At 36.8% G+C, this 19,970-nt stretch overlaps 2 protein-coding genes, 1 long non-coding RNA gene and 1 pseudogene across 3 annotated transcripts; 3 read left to right on the forward strand and 1 right to left on the reverse strand.

Annotated features, from left to right (window-relative positions):
- Positions 1-1,294: 1,294 nt before the first annotated feature.
- LOC110876660 (G-type lectin S-receptor-like serine/threonine-protein kinase LECRK2) lies at positions 1,295-2,841 on the forward strand. The gene is made up of 2 exons (XM_035974465.1): positions 1,295-1,663; positions 1,802-2,841. The coding sequence occupies exons 1-2, from the start codon at positions 1,334-1,336 to the stop codon at positions 2,795-2,797; spliced, it is 1,326 nt and encodes a 441-aa protein (XP_035830358.1). The 5' UTR covers positions 1,295-1,333; the 3' UTR covers positions 2,798-2,841.
- Positions 2,842-4,365: 1,524 nt separating this feature from the next.
- LOC118479743 (G-type lectin S-receptor-like serine/threonine-protein kinase RLK1) lies at positions 4,366-5,755 on the forward strand. Its single transcript, XM_035974467.1, has one exon. It carries the CDS (start codon positions 4,592-4,594, stop codon positions 5,633-5,635), a length of 1,044 nt encoding a protein of 347 aa, XP_035830360.1. The 5' UTR covers positions 4,366-4,591; the 3' UTR covers positions 5,636-5,755.
- A 280-nt stretch (positions 5,756-6,035) lies between these two features.
- Positions 6,036-7,569, reverse strand: LOC110930695 (annotated as a pseudogene).
- Positions 7,570-17,303: 9,734 nt separating this feature from the next.
- LOC110939573 lies at positions 17,304-19,360 on the forward strand. Its single transcript, XR_002592323.2, has 3 exons — positions 17,304-17,582; positions 18,655-18,732; positions 19,216-19,360. It is a non-coding gene; the product is annotated as an uncharacterized LOC110939573 (long non-coding RNA).
- Positions 19,361-19,970: the final 610 nt, after the last annotated feature.

Genomic DNA, 19,970 nt, shown 5'->3' on the forward strand with positions numbered 1-19,970 from the left:
GGTGGTGCTGCAGATGTTGCAGGTGTCGGCTGTGGGTGTGGTTGTCGTCGGAGTAACCTGGTCGCCGGAGGAACCTCTGAGCCGAGAGAGATAGAGGGTATGATAAGATGTGTTGTAGGTGGGTGTGCGGGTTTGTCGGAGTTGGCGCCGGCCGGCCGGAATCACGAGCTCCGGTTGTCTAAGTAGTGATCGAGAGAAGATGAGAGGTATGTGGGTGTTGGTGATCGAGAGAAGATGAGAGGTATGTGGGTGTTGTGTGCACAGAGAAGTAAAGAAAAATGGTGATGAAGAGGGTTTTGTTAATAAGCAAGGGTATTTTGATCATTTAACATGGACTTAACTGAGAAATTTAACTGATGTTAGGGCTAGGGACCAACCGAGTGCATTTTTGAAAACCACAGGGACCACGCGTGTAATTAGTAAACCATTGGGACCAAGTCTGCAATTTTTGAAAACCACAGGGACCAACCAAGCATTTAACTCTTGGAGGTTAGTCCCCAAAGCGGATGGAGGTTAGTTTTTCTGGTTAAGTGGGTGTGAAATGACAAGGACTATCCGAGTAACAACTTGTCAAACCACAGGGGCTATCCGAGTAATAACTTGTCAAATCACAGGGACTATCCGAGTAACCTTCATCCGCTTTAGGGACTATTCGAGTACCAACTTGTCAAACCACAAGGACTAAGAGTGTAATTCTGAAAAGTTAAGGACTAAAGGTGAAATTTAACCAAACCATAGGGACTATCCGTGCATTTTACTCAAAAAAAATATTATAGCAGGCAGCTAGAAATACATGAGTTAAAAAAAGCAAAGTTAAAACGACACCATTTGAACCAATCCAATACAAATACTTGAACTACCACCAACTAAGATTTTCACCACTCAACGGTAGTTGAAAACCCAAAAATATGAACTCGATCGATCCAAACTGCGAAGGACTAGTCTCAGGTTCGACTCCCAACCGTTACATTTATATATGGAATATTTTTTAAATGACAAAAACACCAAAAACAAATGTGTATTTTTTGGGTGAAACTTCGAAAACATTTTTTATATTTTTTGGGTGAAACGTCGAAAACTTTTTTTATATTTTTAGTCTAACTGTTGTGATGCGTTGAAAAGCTCCGCCTTGAATGCTTTCTGCCTAATTATTACAAAGACTTTTAAGACCACAGAAGCGTTTTCATTAGGGATAAGGAATGTTTTGTCACCACAAAAGACTTTTTCTAAAATGGGTGACTTCAAAAGTCTTCGAGTTGACTTAAAAGAAATCATTTTTATTATTTAAAAACTCCTAATTTCTTTATCGTTGTAAATCATTCAAGCTTTTTTTATGGCCTTAGTCCCATTGTATCTCATCATTTTTCTAACTAGTTTGCTACATTTTGTAGCAGCACAACAGACTAATGGTTCTGTATCTGTTAGTGCATCACTCACAGCTACACCCGATGCCAAACCATGGCTTTCGTCTTCTGGTGAATTTGCCTTTGGGTTCAAACAAATTCAAGGCAAAGATAACTTCTTGTTATCAATATGGTATGACAAGATACCTGAGAAAACTATCATCTGGTATCCAGAAGGTGGTCCAACGGTGTCCACAGGATCCAAAGTTGACCTGGTTGACAAGCGTGGGCTCGTACTCAGTGATCCTCGAGGCAAAGAGGTATGGAGTTCTGAGTCCCTTTCTGATCTTGCATATGGTTATATGAATGATACTGGTAACTTCGTGATTGTGGGTAGCAATTCTCGCAATATATGGGAAAGTTTTGATCATCCAACAGATACCATGTTGCCTACTCAGGTTATGGTTAGAGGAGGAGTGATCAACTCCAAGATGGACAAAACAAACTTCGCTGGTGGAAGATTCCAGTTACGTATGCTTCAAGATGGGAATCTTGTTCTTAATACTCTTGATATGTTTTCTGGTTCTGCTGGTGAAGCATACTATATTAGTAGAACGCTAGACGGATCCAATTCAACGAATTCGGGTTTCCAACTGGTTTTTGATGAGACAGGATACATGTATATATTGAGAAGAAATGGTGAAAGGTTTGATCTTACTGTAAGAGGCTCACTTCCTTCTGGAGATTACTATCACAGAGCTACCCTTGATTCCGATGGGGTTTTTACTCAATACTACCACCCCAAGAATGAGGGTACGAGCTGGAGAGTTATATGGTTTGTCCCAGAAAACATATGTACAACTAAAGATAGCAAAGCATGTGGGCTAAACAATGTTTGCAGCTTTGATGACAATCGGCCAAACTGTGAATGCCCACTGGGGTTCTCTTTACTTGATCCCAATACTCCGTATGGTGACTGCAAACCTGATTTCACTCCGAGCTGTGACGAAGGTGAGTCAAATCATGGGGGAGATGTGCTTGATTTCATCGAGCTAAATAATATTGATTGGCCATTTTCCGACTATGTGCACATGAACCCGAGTAACGAGCAAACCTGTAGAACTTCTTGCTTGAACGATTGTTTCTGTGCAGTTGCAGTTTACAGGGACAACCAGTGTTGGAAGAAGCAGCTTCCACTTAACAATGGATTTAAAGATACTTCAAATAATGTGAAGGCCTTCCTGAAATTTAGGAAAACTGATGGTCCTTCTAGAACAGGAGAAAACAAAAGCGGAACGGGAGAAAATACAAATCGAAGAACTTGGATATTAGGGGGATCAGTCCTCTTAAGTACGTCTGTGTTAGGAATTGTTCTATTGATTAGTGTGATATATGTGTGTTTCTTTCAAATCCACTGTTGGTTATCAGCCCAAGATCAAACACACAAAGTTTAATGCTATATTTCTTGCTTAAATGAAAAATGAGAGTACACCAATAACCTACTGCTACCACCTTATTTATAATTAAAAGAGTAAATAAACACATGCAAAAATAACCCACGATGTCCTTTATTCTCGCAGCAATCTTCCAACTTTCACCTCAATACTAGGTCAATCTTGACTTCTTCTAAATCACATTAACCAACTTATGTGGATAACCCATTTTCTGACCCATACCCATGACCGACTTGACCCGTATACAACCCGTAACATCAAGATTAATTCCAACATTCACCCCCTTAATCTTGATGTCGTTTCTTTCTACTTCTCGATTCTTGCTTGCATTCATTCTTGCTTTCCATGCTAAAACCGGGTCGGTTTTCTTGCTTGATTCGAATCACTCTTGCATGCTTTATTCGAATCCGTTCTTGCCGACTTGCTATTCGAACACAACGTCCGATCTTGCTACTTCCTACGAACCTCACGGGTCCGGTCTCTTGCTAACTTCAAGTTTTCTTTCTTTCTTCGGGCTGTCGATTCTTTCTTTCTTTCAAATCGACGCTCATACTTTCTTCTTTCTAGCCGATGCTTTCACTTTCTTTCTTACCGCACCGGTCTCTTTCTTACTTACGAGGCCTTCTTTCTTTCTTTCTAAGCGACGCCGGCCTCTTACTTCTTTCTTGTGGCGCCTTTTCTTTCTTTCATAAGGATTCAAAGATTTGAATCCGACTTTCTTTCTTTCTTTCTTTCACGTACTAGGCTGTTACACACCACCGAAACAAAACTTGTTTGCCGCCTGCGATCAACAAATACTTGCTGCACGTTCCTCTTTCTTGTTGCTGCTATAACACCCGAACTATATACACTACCTTTCAAAATCAACACCCTTGCTGCTTAATTTAATTCAAGTGCATGCTTTCTTCTTTTCTTTCTTCAATGGCGGCTGTAATTAATCCAGGTGCTTGCTTGTGTGCTTCATTCAATAAATTACAGCCGTAATTTTGAGGGGTGTGTGTGCCTGCTTCACCATCCTTGTTGCTTGCTTTCTTTTTGATTGAATCCAGCCACATATTTTCTTCAGCTGTGTGCCTGCTTCATCAAACTTTAAAAATCCTCTCTCTTAATTGTCGTTCCTTTTAAATTCCGACGATCACCTTTTCCGCTACTTTCTTTCACTTTCTTGACCATAATCATCGCCCAAAACGCTGCAGTTAATCGACCAAAAAATGACTACCCTTGCTGCTTTCTTTCATTCTCTCGGTCTAGTTGCCGCCGATCTTTTGCGGCTCGTCATTCGGTCTAACGCCAGAACTCGCTTTCTAACCACGGTTCTCTGACGTCGATCTCTTTCTTCATTCAGTTTCCTTGCTTCCGATCACCAAGTCGCGATCGTTACTGCTGCTGCTGATTCGATTCTTTCTCAATCTGAAAATCGATCACTACTTCTTTCTTCCGATCACATTATCATCTCATCTTTCACTACTTTCTGCTCCAGCTCTATAGCCAAAGACTGCACCCTGTTTCTCGCCACCGACTCTCAAAACGGCCTCCTTCTTCAACCTTGCTCTGATACCAAATGTTGGTTATCAGCCCAAGATCAAACACACAAAGTTTAATGCTATATTTCTTGCTTAAATGAAAAATGAGAGTACACCAATAACCTACTGCTACCACCTTATTTATAATTAAAAGAGTAAATAAACACATGCAAAAATAACCCACGATGTCCTTTATTCTCGCAGCAATCTTCCAACTTTCACCTCAATACTAGGTCAATCTTGACTTCTTGTAAATCACATTAACCAACTTATGTGGATAACCCATTTTCTGACCCATACCCATGACCGACTTGACCCGTATACAACCCGTAACATCAAGATTAATTCCAACATCCACAAGAAGGTCGGAAATTCATTTCCAGATGATACAATTGTCGAAACTAATATAGCTCGTTTTACATATCAGAAACTAATCAAAGCTACTGATGGGTTCAAGGATGAGTTGGGAAAGGGGGCTTTTGGGAAAGTCTATAAAGGTGTAATAGGGACAAAGATTGTGGCGGTTAAGAAGCTGGAAACTGTGGTTCAAGATGGCCAAAGGGAATTCAAAACTGAGGTCAACACGATTGCAAGGACACATCACAAGAATTTGGTACAGCTACTTGGCTATTGTGATGATGGTGAGAATCGGTTATTGATTTACGAATACATGAGCAATGGTACTTTGGCATTCTTTCTTTTTGGAGGCATGAGACCAAGTTGGAAACAGAGGAGTTATATTGCTGTAGGCATTGCAAAGGGACTCACATACCTTCATGAAGACTGTAGCAACCAGATCATCCACTGTGACATAAAGCCTCAGAATATACTTCTTGATGATTGCTACAATGCTAAGATTGCTGACTTTGGAATGGCAAAGCTTTTGATGATTAATCAAAGTCGAACGAACACTGGAATAAGAGGAACAAAAGGATATGTTGCTCCTGAATGGTTTAGGAACACCCCTGTCACAGTCAAGGTTGATGTCTATAGCTTTGGCGTCTTGTTATTAGAGATCATTTCATGCCGAAAGTGTGTGGTTTTCAACGACGATGATGCTGAAGATGCAGAAGTTTTAATGGATTTGGCATGGGATTGCTATCAAGAAGGCAGATTGGATGCATTTGTTGAGAATGATTCGGAGGCCTTAGATGATTTCGAGAAACTAACAATATTTATGAGGGTTGGTCTTTGGTGTGTACAAGAAAACCCTTCACTGAGGCCAACTATGAAAAAGGTTATCCAGATGCTTGAAGGAGTCATTGAAGTGACCGAACCTCCATGTCCATGCCCCTTCTCTGTTAGTTCCTGCTAATCTTTAAATACATCTGCCATGTTCTCGTTCTGTATAATATCTATATTTTAAAATAAGAGTTTAGTCTATGTAGCTTCATTAGCACATCTTGAGAGTTGTAATATCGAATGTATCAATGTTTTCTCTGTATATTAATTCCATTCTTGTAGTAATAAAGTACTGTAAATATTCTTAGGAACCAAACTTAAACATAAAATGATTCGGTACAAAACACAATGAATTAACCTTAGATCTCTCACACGGTTTCAAGCACTCATATACTTAACACTTTTCAATCAAACAATGAAATTAACATTAAAAAACAAGGATTCAAACCTAACAATATGAAGAATCCTAGTGAACAATAATTTTGACTTCTGTATGAGACGGAATACAAAGATTGGATTAGGAAATAAAATGCTCAGTTTAATATAACAGAGAAAGGGAATGGACATGGAGGTTTAGAAACTTCAATAACTCCTTCAAGCATCTGTATGACCTTCCTCATGGTTGGTCTCAGAGACGGGTTTTCTTGGACACACCAAAGACCAACCATCATAAACTTTGTTAGCTTCTTGTAGTCATCTAAGGCCTCCGAATCGTTATTAACAAATGCATCCAAGGTCTTTTCTTGATAGCAGTCCCATGCCCAATCAGTCAAGATTACTCCATATTCATCACCACTCTGATAGCGGAAGCCTAGGATCTCGATTATCATCAGAACTGGGTTTTGGGGGTTTGGCATGAAATAGAGGATTATTGATAGAATTGGAAGGCATGATCAAACTGGTAAGTAGAGATAAGATTGGACAGACAATAATAAGGAATTATGAATGTCTTGGTGCCTAGGATTGTTCCCGGCAACGAGTTTATATACATGATGGACAAGCGGTTATTAGGTAGTTCGGTTTTTTTGGCGGGAATAACCGTCATGTCTGAACGGTTTAACTACCGTCACAACCGCTGGTTACATCGTTACATACATATACATATGAATAGATATAAGTCACGGTAATAATGTATAATACATATAATTATGTTTAAATCTATATAAAAAATATAAAACTAATACACTCTCATTGTCCTTCTTCACACTCTTGCGGCAGGAAATGATCTCCAGTAGCAAGACACCATAGCTGTAGACATCAACCTTCACTGTGACGGGTGTGTTCCTAAACCACTCAGGAGCAACATATCCTTTAGTTCCTCTGATTCCAATATTTGTGAAACTCTGATTCATTGCCAAAAGCTTCGCCAATCCGAAGTCAGAAATATGGGCGCTATAGCAGTCATCAAGAAGTATATTCTGAGGCTTTATGTCACAGTGGATGATCTGGGTTCTACACCCCTCATGAAGATATGAGATTGCCTTTGCAATATCCAATGCTATATTGCTCCTTTGATTCCAACTGGGTCTCTCTTCTCCAAAAAGGAAGCTTGCCAGAGTACCGTTACTCATGTACTCATAAACCAAAAGGCGTTTTGCTCACCTTCATCACAATAGCCAAGAAGTTGTACCAAGTTTTTGTGATGAGTCCTTGCAATATCATTTACCTCGGTCTGGAATTCCTTTTCGCCATCTTGCAACACCCTATCCAATTTCTTCACCGCCACCATGTTTGTCCCCACTACACCTTTATAGACTATCCCGAAACCCCCTTTCCTAGTTCAACCTTGAACCCATTAGTAGCTTTGACTAGCTCTTGATATGTAAAGTGAGGCAGATTGTCATCAACAGCTTTACTACTTGGATATGTATTTTTGGCCTTCTTCTTGTACAGTAGAAAGAAACTCACACAAATCACACCAACCAATACAAAAATTACAAACATATATGCACTCAAGAGGACCGGTCCCACGGATATCAAACTTCTCTGATTTTTGTTCGCTTCTGAAAATCCACAAGGGCTTTGCAGAGGACCGTCACCTTTTCGATATTTCACGAAGGCCTTCATATTAAGTGAAGAATTTATTCCATTATAGAGTGGAAGTGTTTTCTTCCAACATTGCCTATCCTTGTAAGTTGCAACGACACAAAAACAATCTTCCAAGCATGATCTTTTGCACTTTTCTTCTGTTGTTGGGTTTATGTTTGCATAGTCAGAACCTGGCCAATCAATATCAGTGAGCTCGGTGAAATCAAACAGGTCTCCCCAATAACCTTTGTCACAGATTGGAGTAAAATCTGGTATGCAGTCTTCATTTGGATCATTGGAGTCAAGTAATGAAAACCCTGGTGGGCATTCACACTTTGGACGTTTATCAACAAGTTTGCAAACATTGTTTAGCCCACAAGCTCCACTGCCTATGCTCTCACTAGGCCTTTACATATATTTTCTGGCAAGAACCGTATAGCTTCCCACCTTGTATTGTCAGTGGAATTCTTGGGGTGGTAGTATTGAGTGAAAACCCCATCAGAATCTAGAGTAGCTCTGTGGTAATAATCTCCAATAGGAAGTTTGTCTCGTGGAGTAAGGTCAAATCTTTTGCCGTTTCCTCTCAATATATACATGTACCCCGTTGCATCAAAGATCAATTGGTCACCAGAATTCGTTGCATTGGAGGGATCAAAAGTGACACTGATATAGTAAGCATGAAGTGGATCACGTGAAAACATGTCGACATTACTAAGAACAAGATTCCCATCGTGAAGCAGACGCAACTGGAATCTTCCATCAGAGTAGTTCGTTTCACTCATCGTGGACATTAACCCTCCACCTTTCTTCATAATCTGAGTAGGCAACAGGGTATGTGCTGGAGAATCGAAACAATCCCATATTTTGTTTAAACTGTTTTCAACAATCACAAAGTTGCCTGTATCTTTCATAACACCATTTGCAATATCTGATGAACCCAAACTGGTCCATACTACTGTGCCTTGAGGATCTGTTAGCACAAGCCCACGCCCATCAATTAGCTCAACTTTCGATCCTCTAGAAACCATAGGATTTGGAACAGTTGTTTTTGGATACCAGATGATTGTCTTGTCAGGTATCTTGTCATACCATATAGATAACATGAAATCATCTTTCCCATCATTTGTTTGAACCCAAAGGCAAAATCACCGGAAGGTGAGAGCGCCATGGTTTGACATCGTCGGTTGCTATGAATGACGCACCAACCCTTACATTTCTATCTACTTGTTGTGATAAAACTGAAAACGGTAGGAGAAAGGTTAATAGAATTATACATATGAGTCTGGCCATTGCAAACTGCTAGAATGAAGCACAATAGGAAAAGCATACAACTCTTATAAAGAAATAATATTGCTTACAAGACAACTCAAGGACTTTTCCATTCAACAAATGTTTTTGAAACACGACTGGAGTTTTCACATACCTTTCCGCGTAATTCCATTCAACAAATGTTTTTGACACACGACTGAAGTTTTCACATACCTTTCCGCGTAAAAAAATTTCAGATCATTTTCATAAGAAATGACAAATTTGGAATAAACAACTATCCAAATCAAAGAGTAATTAGCCCATTACAACAATGTAACTGTTAAGATAAGTTGAAAAACTCTTCCTTTCACAATTTAATTATCCCACTGAACAAGCTAGTTTAGATGTGTTAACACAAACATGGCCCGTTTAACTATAACTATAAAACCTAACATCGGTTTCTTTTTCTACTTTTAAGTTTGGACGTATAATAGTTTAACTTATGACATCAACTATATTTATCATAATATTCTAAATAGTCATTATCGTGGTAAAACTGCAAACTTGAGAGAAAGGTCAAAAGAATGATATATGTGAGTCTGGCCATTGCAATTTTGCTAGAATGAAGCACAATAGGAAAAGCATACAAATTTTATGAAAAAAAGAATATTGCTACAAGGCAACAAGGACCATTGGAATCAACAAATTGTTTGACACGTCATTGAACCTTTTTAGACATTTAAGTGTGAAGAGCTTGGACATTTCCACAAGAAGTGTATATTGTTATCATTGCATTACAACAATGTAATTGTTGATATAAGTTGAAAAGTCTTCCTTTCCCAATCTAATTGCCCCATTACTGAAAAAGCGTGTGGTAGATATGTTCGCATGAACTTCACCCGTTTAACTCGAATTCTTTTACTTTATATTATTATATATTACTACTCTAAAAACACTAATTTACATAAGAAAACACACAGATATAAACCAACTGACGCTGGAGGAAGCGATAAAAAAGTGCTACATACATCCTAGAAAACGTTTAGATAAAAAATCACATTTGAGAAAGTTTATTATAATATCAAAAGTTCCCTAAGCATTATAAATTTATCTCTACTAATAGGTTGTTGTTGGTCCAGAAATCGATCTTGAACAATGAAGATTTCTTGTTCTTAATGATGCAAGAAGTGCGGAATCCATGGTACACCACAAACCAGGCAATATGTAATCAATAAGCACAAGATATCATTAATAACGTTCCGTATATTGATCCGGTGCAAGATTCACAATGAAAAGCTCACAAACCCTCTGTTTCGGCTTTCTATTCTGGTTGCTTGTCCAAATGACATGTTGCTATATATATAGGTACACAACAGATTCCAAACGTAAGGACAAAATGTCCAAAAGACATGAGCCAATTCCCAACGATACTCCATGTCGTTTGGGATTTAGACTCAACGACACTGCAAGTCCTTTGGTATGAACCAAATGGCAACACCATATAAACGACAATGTTTGTCTAGGCCAAACAATACCTGATGTTGTTTGGTTCCTTACATGTCCTTTGGATCAGTCTGACCAAGTCAAACAACAGAAGGATGTCGTTTGACTTTGGTCAACCCTCACAAATGACAAATTATTACAAACTTAAACGAAACAACGACCAAAAGATATACGTTATCACTAATAACTAGCTACCGACACAAAATGCATCAAGAAACTCCCCCTTGAATGTAACTTGTGATTCTTCGGTCTTCACATCTTCGGATCTTCATAAGTCTGCCACTTGCTGCAGACAAAGGTGCATTAACACCAGGGTTCAATTCCTGGCATGGGTAAACTTAGTGTAATTTAGGAGTGGTGTTTATGTAACCTTTGTCGTTCAAAGAAAAAACAGTTGTATTACTAATAGGAGCATTAAGTTCAATTATATTATGAAAACTACCTTATGCGGGTGTCACGTGGGATGTTGCTCTAGTATCCATTTACGAGTGGTGAATTGTTGCCTTAAAATTTGGGCGAGTGAGCCCTAAGTATGTGAATTGTTGCCTTAAAATCTATTTGAGTGGTTGATGTGCTGAATGCAGTCTATAAAAAACTAACCTAATCTAGACACCCTAGTTTTAAATTTATAAACTAAGACTCTCTAAATGCTAGACCACTGACAGACAAGTGTACCTATCGTACGTAGTGAAGCCTAATGAAGTCCGAGTATCGAACCCACAAGACACTAGCGACGCTAAAATAGACTCTGACTCAACTAATCACTTAACTGGTTTATTTGGATTTTGAGGGTTTTTATTTAATTAATCGAATAACCTAATATTAACTAAGACGAACGAGACAACCAGACAACTGACGACTGGGAACACGAGTTTGAGATCAATCAGAAAGAGAAACCACCTAGACAATGAATCCCTTAGAACACGTAATGACTTATGACTTTGACAATCGATTAAAGATTAAAGATCTGATATCATCCAATCTGACCAACTTCCCGCTAAGGATAATTAAATCCTATAGTAACTAGTCAGCTCAGAACGGGACCCCCACTCTCTAGTTCCTAGAAACTGAACTATGAACAATAATAACACGTAATGAAGTGCTAAGATGGACCGACTCGACCTATCGACATCGAATCCCACAACTATTTGTAACACCACTAGTATTAACGACCCTCTAACTGCGAAGCTAACCCCAACTTGATACACCGAATACCTAGGAGCAACTAAACGCGAATAAATAGACAAACTCCAAGCTATCAAGTGTTCAAACTATCAAACAACGCCTAGAACAGACCTAGCAATCCCAAATCATATTTCTAATCATCAAGATTGGATGCACACTTTAACCTAGCTGATCTAATTAACTTAGTTACCTTGGATTATTTCTAAAACCAAACTCTAGATTGAGAACCCGGAATAAACGACTATGAGTGACTAAAATATGTCTAGGGTGAATTTCTTCTTTCTAAACACATCAAAATCAATAACAAACAATAATCACAGCCAAGAACAAGTACACATATTCATATTCAGCAACAAATAAAAGTTATTTTAAATCAAAAACGCGTCATAGTAAAAAATGTCAAATATAAAAATCAAAACAAAGGTTCTAAGTTCATCTCAACCTAGGTGGAACGATAAAATTAGCCAAGAAACATGTTTTAATAATCAAAACAATAATATTTAGTAGCAAGTATCATGAATGAAACAAGATTAAACGAAAAAGAACCGAAAAATAAAGACTAACGATACGCCAACTCTTTAACCCTTCAAACCCGACTTCGTTCTTGAATCGAATCCCTTCTTCCTCTTGAAACCGTCTAACAGATCCCTCTCTAACCTTCTCTTGATCGAACTCCACCAAATTAATAATAAATATGGCGGCAACCACTTTTTCGTCCCCCCCCCCCCCCCCCCCCGCTTCTCATCCAAGGCTAAATATATATTCTTGTTGATGATTTGCGTCCAAGAATATTTTGGATCCATTAATTGGTCTTTTTTAGGGTTTAATAATAATATCTATAATTATTTCAAGGCCCACAAAAATCCTTCACAATTCCACTGAATTTCGTCCAACAGATGTTGTGGAGGACCTGGCAAAACACAAAATAATATAATATAATACTAAAAACTAAATAAAACAAATAATAACTATACAAAAATTATACAATTTACACGGGACAAATATGTGTATTTTACCACATATCAGTGGTGGCCGGGGTTTGTTGTTTAGTAAGCAGGCATTGATCTAGGTGCCAACGCCCCAGAACCATTGTTTATGCCATTGCTTCCTTTGGTGTGGTTTTTATTGTTTGCGTTGTTGTGTATATAATTTTTACTCTTGGCATTGCACCAATGTATGTAGAGTTTTTCAACGAAGATAAATAATTAGACTCTTTGACATGCATGAAGGCATTATGACCCTAGCTCAACCTATTGAAAGGCAAGCATGGAGCAATTCTCATGGAACAATGGAAGAGGTTGCTTTGACGAATAAGGGTGTCACCCTTTGTGACATTTGCACATTTTCAGTCCTTGAACAATTTCGAACTCTCAAAACCTTTTATGGAAGTAATTCGTCAACTGATACTTAAACGTAATCAGTTTAACGTGACCTACACTTCGGAACAAGGACACAAACTACACATACCCTAAATACCCTTTACATAACTTAGATATAAGTTTTGAAGGGTTAGGTACGAAAAAAAACACGCTTATACAAGCCCAGGGACTATTTTTGACAAACTGCGAAAGTCTGCCAATTCTTGTATTTTGGAATACGGACCATGTGCATAAATCCAATTAGTAATTCGTTAACTGATACTTAAACGTAATCAGTTTAACGTGGCCTATACTTCGGAACAAGGACACAAACTATACATACCCTAAATACCCTTTACATAACTTAGATATAAGTTTTGTGTAACACCTCGAAAAATTACGTCCAATAATGCATTGACACGTGTCATGGGCATTGGATATGCGAAAACATACTTTAGAGGGGCTAAAGTTGACAAACAGTGAAAACTATGGAACGTAAGGGTCCAAAGTGTCAACAATGGATAAATAGACTCTATGATAACCCTACACAATGTTTATAACCTTAAACAGATGGATCATGGATCATACGAAGCGGGAAATGCATGAAAGTGAGGAATTACAAACTATAGGGGCTAAAAGTGTCAACATGTTGAATTTATACCTCTGAGTGAACTTTTGGCAGACCCGAAGCTTTGTAATGCTAAAATATACTCACTAGAATATGTGGTAAAAATTTCATGAAGTTTCGTTATCGTATGAGAAAGTTATGGCCAAAACCGTACTTGAGGGGTTAAAAGCGTCAACGTCGAATTTCATGGCTTTTCGGGTGAGCGCAAAGTTATCCGAGGACATTACCATGTTGGTAAAAATCCCAAGGTTCTTAAAAACCAAGTTTGAGGGTTTACGAGTCAAAATAAGTAGCCGAAACCTCGCGTATGAAGACAGGGACCAAAGCTGCCAAGTTTGAAAGATGTTTGGGTACTGCAGACCCCAGGCGGCCCGCCTGGGCTGCCTAATGCGGGCCGCATGCCTCTGCCAGATGCAGAATTCACGAATTAAGCCATTTTGGGTCCGAATTTGAGTGCAAAACAGCTGTGATCACCTCCATTTCTCACCAATAGATGAGCATGCATGTCTTGGACACCTGTGAGCTTCCTACAACTCCTGCAACCTCTTAAATTCAGATCATTCATCACTTTTTGAGGCACTTGTATTGTAAACAAGAACACTAGCAACTTCAAGAACTTCACAAGGCAACTTCTGGAGCAATCTGATCGTCAAGGCAGCCTCCAAGTGTTATCTAGGCTTCATTAGGACCTTTGTAAGCCTTCATATCATTCTCTAATTCGTTATAGCTTTGATTATTAGCAAAAAGTCAATCCATTGTTCATATAGTTTGACTTTTCGATTAAACGAATTTGGCTCTGTCATTTCTCAAATTGAAACCACTTATAAGTTGGTATTTATGTGGGAAACAAACCCTCAAAAGGGTATTCTCTAATTCCCACTCTAAGCATGCTATTTGTCGAGTCAAAGTTGTTCTTAAAAAGTCAACAGAAATTGTTTTTGTGAAAAATAGCATAAATGGTAATGTAGATGACATGCAATCAGTTTGATCATCAAAATTAGCTTTATAATGAATGTAAGAATATGTTTTATCATGATCAACTCGACAATCTTTAATATAAACTCGGATCGGAACCGAAAGTCTTATAAAACGACTTTTTCGTTGACTCTCGATTCGGATCCATGCATGCATGTTTGAGATCTGTATTGGAGTTTATTTTTGACAAATTTTATTTAAGTGTAACTCTCTGGAATTTTTACTACTTGAGTCTATGCTTAACCGATTCATATGCATGTTTCCGATTATGCTTAAAAGTTGACTATTTTGCCCTTTTTGATATAAAACGTGATTTTTGGAAAAGTGAAAGAGTAGAAATCTTTATTACTAAATTATAAACTTGCACCGAAAATTTGAGATCAGTTAGTGGTCCAGATTTTGAGTTATGGCCGATATCGTAAAACTATATCTTTATGTTAAATAAACGGCGCATTTAGCGTATAACCTATTTAAGGCCACTTTTTGATATAAAACTTTTTACCCACTGATGTTATATAATATTTTTGGATTTTTGAAGATTTTTATTTAATTTTTGGCTGATCGTATCATAGATCGCTAAGTCGATTCGATTGATGCCGGTTTTAACCTTTTAAGCCATAAAATGAGTTTTATAAATCCTTTTGACCCCAAACCTTTTTCTACTGATTTTATTTGTTAAATAAAATATTTTGAGCATTCTGGAAATATAAAAATCTCAGCTTTCTTTTGAAAACCCGGAAACGGCTCTAAATCGCATTTTTAGAATTTCTAGCGCATAGTAAGCGTTATACTCATATTAAACATATAAGATTCATACCTACTGATGTATTTAGCATATTTTCATATAATAACAGTAAGTATAAGATTTTGAACTCGGATTTCCAGTTTTGACAGTTTTAACCCTTGTGAAATTACTAAAATACCCCTACGGTGCATAGTTTGATTTTAAATGATAAGTTTCGTATACGGGTCATACCCTACTGTTTTAACATATCAAATTAAGTATATTTACTGTATAAATCAGACCCGTAACTCAGATTTCCAATTTAACTCTTTTATAATCTTTTAAATGACCAAAATGCCCTTATAAGGCATAAATTGAGTTTAAATTCATTCGGGGCAATATAGAACATAACTTGCTGATATTATATCATATTTAAAGCATATTATCTCAGGGAACTTGCATATGACTCTTTTGCCTACCCGTAACGCCCTCTTAGCATTCGGTTCGGTTTTTGTAACTAGTTTGCATAAATTGACCGAAACGGGTCAAACGTTATCATTTTTATCTCAAAATCCAGAATGTATTTAGTATACCCATATTATACAAGTATTCAAACTTGTCGGGTCTAAATCACATTCTATCCGGTCTTTCGCTTAATCGTGCGCTTGAACCGTATCGTCCTTAAAACTAACCAGTCTAAGCTTAGGCTTAAATAAAGACCCGTTAGGAATCTAATAGGTTATTATAAACCTTTGTTCCAGATTAGGAGGCCCAGTAAAAGCTATCTACACTTACCAATTGTGATTCATACTTACTCAGGTAAATACATTTTGACTTATTTTCCCTATACGGGCTTGGGGTACGGTATATAGAATACCGCTTGATCGAGCGTACAAATCCTGCACCCTTGGGTGTCGAGTTGGAATAATTTGATCGGCTCGTTTAAACAGTCTTGTTTTACTTTAAGCATTTGGGGGGTTATTGACCGTGTCCCGGATATCCTTGGCATTATCTTACGAGATGGCCACGACCAGAGCACGGGGTGTAGGCGTACACCCGTCGTGTATAACTCTTTAATGTGGTGTGTCAATTAATCTTTAACCCGGACAAGATCCGGGCTACCGAACGTACGAGTAGCATGTAATTCGTTCACAAGTTTATATTGCATAATTATCCCAAGTTAATAAAAATATTTATGCCATGTGCATTTAAATCAATTTTCAATCATTTTCAAAATGAGTCAGTTAATTTGTATTTACCAGTGTAAACTGACGTATTTTCCCAAAAGGTTAAGTGCAGGTACTATACGTACTAGGCTGGCTGTTTCCTAAAGAGCGTCCACAATAGTCTCGCAAGCTCGGACGACAATAAACTGTTGAACAATATATCTTATTTTATTTGATCCGCCTGTGGATCCGTTTCAACTACTTGTGATATTTATTATTACATTTTAATTAAAGTTGAAATGAATCTATTTCTGCTTCCGCTGTGCATTATTATATTGTGTTGTTTGTCTATGACGATGCCAACTACGTCACTGTAACATCCGTCAAAAATAGATATCCAAAATCCGACCCGTTTTGAATTTTGGATCCTAACACTATAAACTCGAGAGGTTCGCAAAATAATTAATCGTTTAATTCGTTATAAGTATTGTTATTTATTTACTTTATTTAATTTAATCTATTAATTAATTACCATTACGATTAAAAGCTCTATTCTTTTACCCTTATAGAGTTAACCTGGTTAATTGTTATGTCTTAAAATGAGATTTTAAGTTAATTAAGGTTAACAACCAAGTTAGTCTGGTTAATATAAGTGAAGGGGGTAAGCTTGTAAATATTGGAAACTCTAATTTAAAAATAAAGGATCAAAAGGGAGACCACGGGACTCGAACCCGGGTTCACCCGCTCACCAAACAGCAAACAAACCATTCCACTACAGATTACTTTTGGTAACAGACATTATGCCTTCGATATATATATCCATTTTATTCGCGCAGATTCCATTTGAAACAGTTGCCGCCAAGCATGCCAGCGATTTCATGATTGGCACTTTCCTTTTCTTTTTGATTCCCACTGATGTCGTGATTGAAGAACTTTTCCGCGTTTCCTTTTAAATCCATCAATCACCACTCTCTTACCAAATGTGCGAGACTTATATGATACGCTATAAAAACCGACACCACCCTCACTTCCAAACCCGCACCTCTCACCTTCTTATGTTTCGATAAACAACCCACCGGAGACGGTCATCGCCGGAGTTTTTACGATCCGTTTTACCACCCCCCACCGTTGCAGCACTCGCCGGAATCCTCAGTCGCCGTCGGAGAAGTCTCATCTTCGACGACACCGGAACTCTCTTCCCGGAGACCACCGCCACTGCCACCGGAGCTCCGCCGACATCTCGCCGGAGAAGACGACTTCGTCCGGTTCGTTTCTCCGACTCCATTTCGGTTTCGTTTTCTGTTTTCCGGCCATGCATTTTTTTTAGTCAACAGTTATCGTTCCATTATTATTCAATGTTATTATTTTTATTATTATATTAATAATAATAATAATAATATTATTATTATTATTATTAATAATATTATTATTATTATTATTATTATTAATATTATTATAAAACAGGTTTAGTATTTTTTTTAAATCTGAAACAGAATTTTTATTTATAAAGATCGGATTTACTATAATTTTAAAAATCTGATTTATTTATATAAAAATCAGAAATATTAATCAGAAGTTATATTTTTAGAATTATTAACTAAATCAGATTTTATATTTTAAAATCAGAAATTTTATTTTATTAAAACAGAATTATAATAAATCAGAATTTTTATTTTAAAATCAGAAATTTTATTTTAATAAATCAGATTTATCATTTAAATCAGAATTTATTTTGTAATTAAAATTATTATTTCTGTTAAATCAGGATTTATTTCTTAAATCAGAATTTATTATTTCTGTATTATTCATTTCCAGAATTAGTATTTCAGAATTTTTATCTTAATAAACAGAATTATTATTTCCTGATTTATTATTTAAATCAGAAATTTATTTTTTAAATCAGAATTATTTTCAGAATTATTATTATTTTCTGATTTATTATTTAAATCAGAAATTTATTTTTAAAACAGAAATTTAATTTCAGAATTTATAAAATCAGAATTATTATTATAACAGAATTTTTATTATTAATTGAATGTGAATTATTATTCTCTAATTATTCTGATTTATTACTTTACTTAAAATCAGAATCTTTATTTTAAATATATATTAGAAATTAATAATCTATATAAACTAGAATTTTAGAAATATTATTTATTATTGTCCACTTATTTATAAATAAAATGTTATTTATTTTGTTAATTACCAAATATTAAAAAAATAAAACATATGAATATTATGTTAGACATGTTTATATTATTTTTATTTTTATATAAATGCCTTGTTATTCAAATAATCACTAAATTCCCTATATTAATCAAACCTCAAAATTAATAGGGTAATTCTCTTGTGCACGTTCCTTTGGAAAATCCCTGATTCTTTATCTTTTCCAAGAAATACGCAACGCACTCTAAGGTGAGTATACATGACCCATTTTCTATTTTCCACTTTTGGGTGCAATATGTATTCTATATCAAACATCACACAACACATCAAACATTTTATGCACACTCTATCCTTACTCTATGTGATACATTTTAATCATGTTAGACATGTTATGCTACTGTAAACACCTAATGACTATGTGTTCATTAACTTCGTACAAGCCTCCCCTAACAATGGTAGCGCTATAGGTTGAGAAACGCCCCTCCTGTTCTATGAGCAGGTATTGTTAGGTTTAACTATGTCAACCTACTCAAACTCGTTTGGGTACACTTTAATTGCGTTAAACTTTGGTTTGGGCACATAGAGTAACATCGTTTCGAGTATATACTGTTTACATGATATTGTATTTCACATTTGGATATGAGCAACATTTTAAGCAAGTACTATGCTATGTATGAAAACTTGTATACTCGCCAACATGCTTTTGTTGATTTATTTTAATACATATTGCAGGTTGAATGATCAAGAAAACAAGAATCAAGCTAGGATGGACATTAGAAACCCACTTAGCATCTTGATTATTGTTAAATGTTATGTTTATTTATTTGGAACTATGTATCCCATTTTGAGATTTAATGAAATCAATTAATTCATATTGTCACAATAGTGTTATGTTGTTTTGAGCAATTTGTTCGTCTCATCCCGATGTTTCCGCCATCGGTTGGGGTGTGACAGTCACTGTACCCCACACCGGGCCCACCGGTGACACGTGGAGATCGGGGTGTGACATTTTGAAGGGTTAGGTATGAAAAAAACACGCTTATACAAGCCCAGGGACTATTTTCGATAAACTGCGAAAGTCTGCCAATTCTTGTATTTTGGAATACGGACCATGTGCACAAATCTAAATATTTTTGTATTCAATAAAATCTTTTATTTTATTGATAATAATGCAAAAATGTCAGTCGTTGCGCAATTTCGATCATTTTTCGTGTTCGATAAAGCGTTGTGCGTTATTTGTGAAACACGTAACCATACAACCGATTTAGCCGACATCCACTACATTTTCGGGCAAAATCCAAGTTACATATGCCTTAACACCTTTGTAATAACCTAAAAATTAGGTTAAAAGGAGCTAAAAGTGACAAAACGCGACGAAACAAGCCCAGGGGCCAAATCTGCCAAATAAGGAAACTTCTGCCCCTGACCCCCGTTTTGCGAACCGTATGTCTACATTCTCTACGGTCCGTAGAGGGTGCCCAGCACCA

The sequence above is a fragment of the Helianthus annuus genome, chromosome 1, assembly GCF_002127325.2.
Source record: "Helianthus annuus cultivar XRQ/B chromosome 1, HanXRQr2.0-SUNRISE, whole genome shotgun sequence".
Taxonomy (NCBI): domain Eukaryota; kingdom Viridiplantae; phylum Streptophyta; class Magnoliopsida; order Asterales; family Asteraceae; genus Helianthus; species Helianthus annuus.

Bases quoted from the DNA above. Each gene is read 5' to 3' on its own strand.
- LOC118479743 (XM_035974467.1), top strand. From the start codon at position 4,592: ATGTGGATAACCCATTTTCTGACCCATACCCATGACCGACTTGACCCG.
- LOC110876660 (XM_035974465.1), top strand. From the start codon at position 1,334: ATGGCCTTAGTCCCATTGTATCTCATCATTTTTCTAACTAGTTTGCTA. The intron at 1,664-1,801 runs GTATGGAGTTCT...TTGCCTACTCAG, and splicing joins GTGATCCTCGAGGCAAAGAG to GTTATGGTTAGAGGAGGAGT.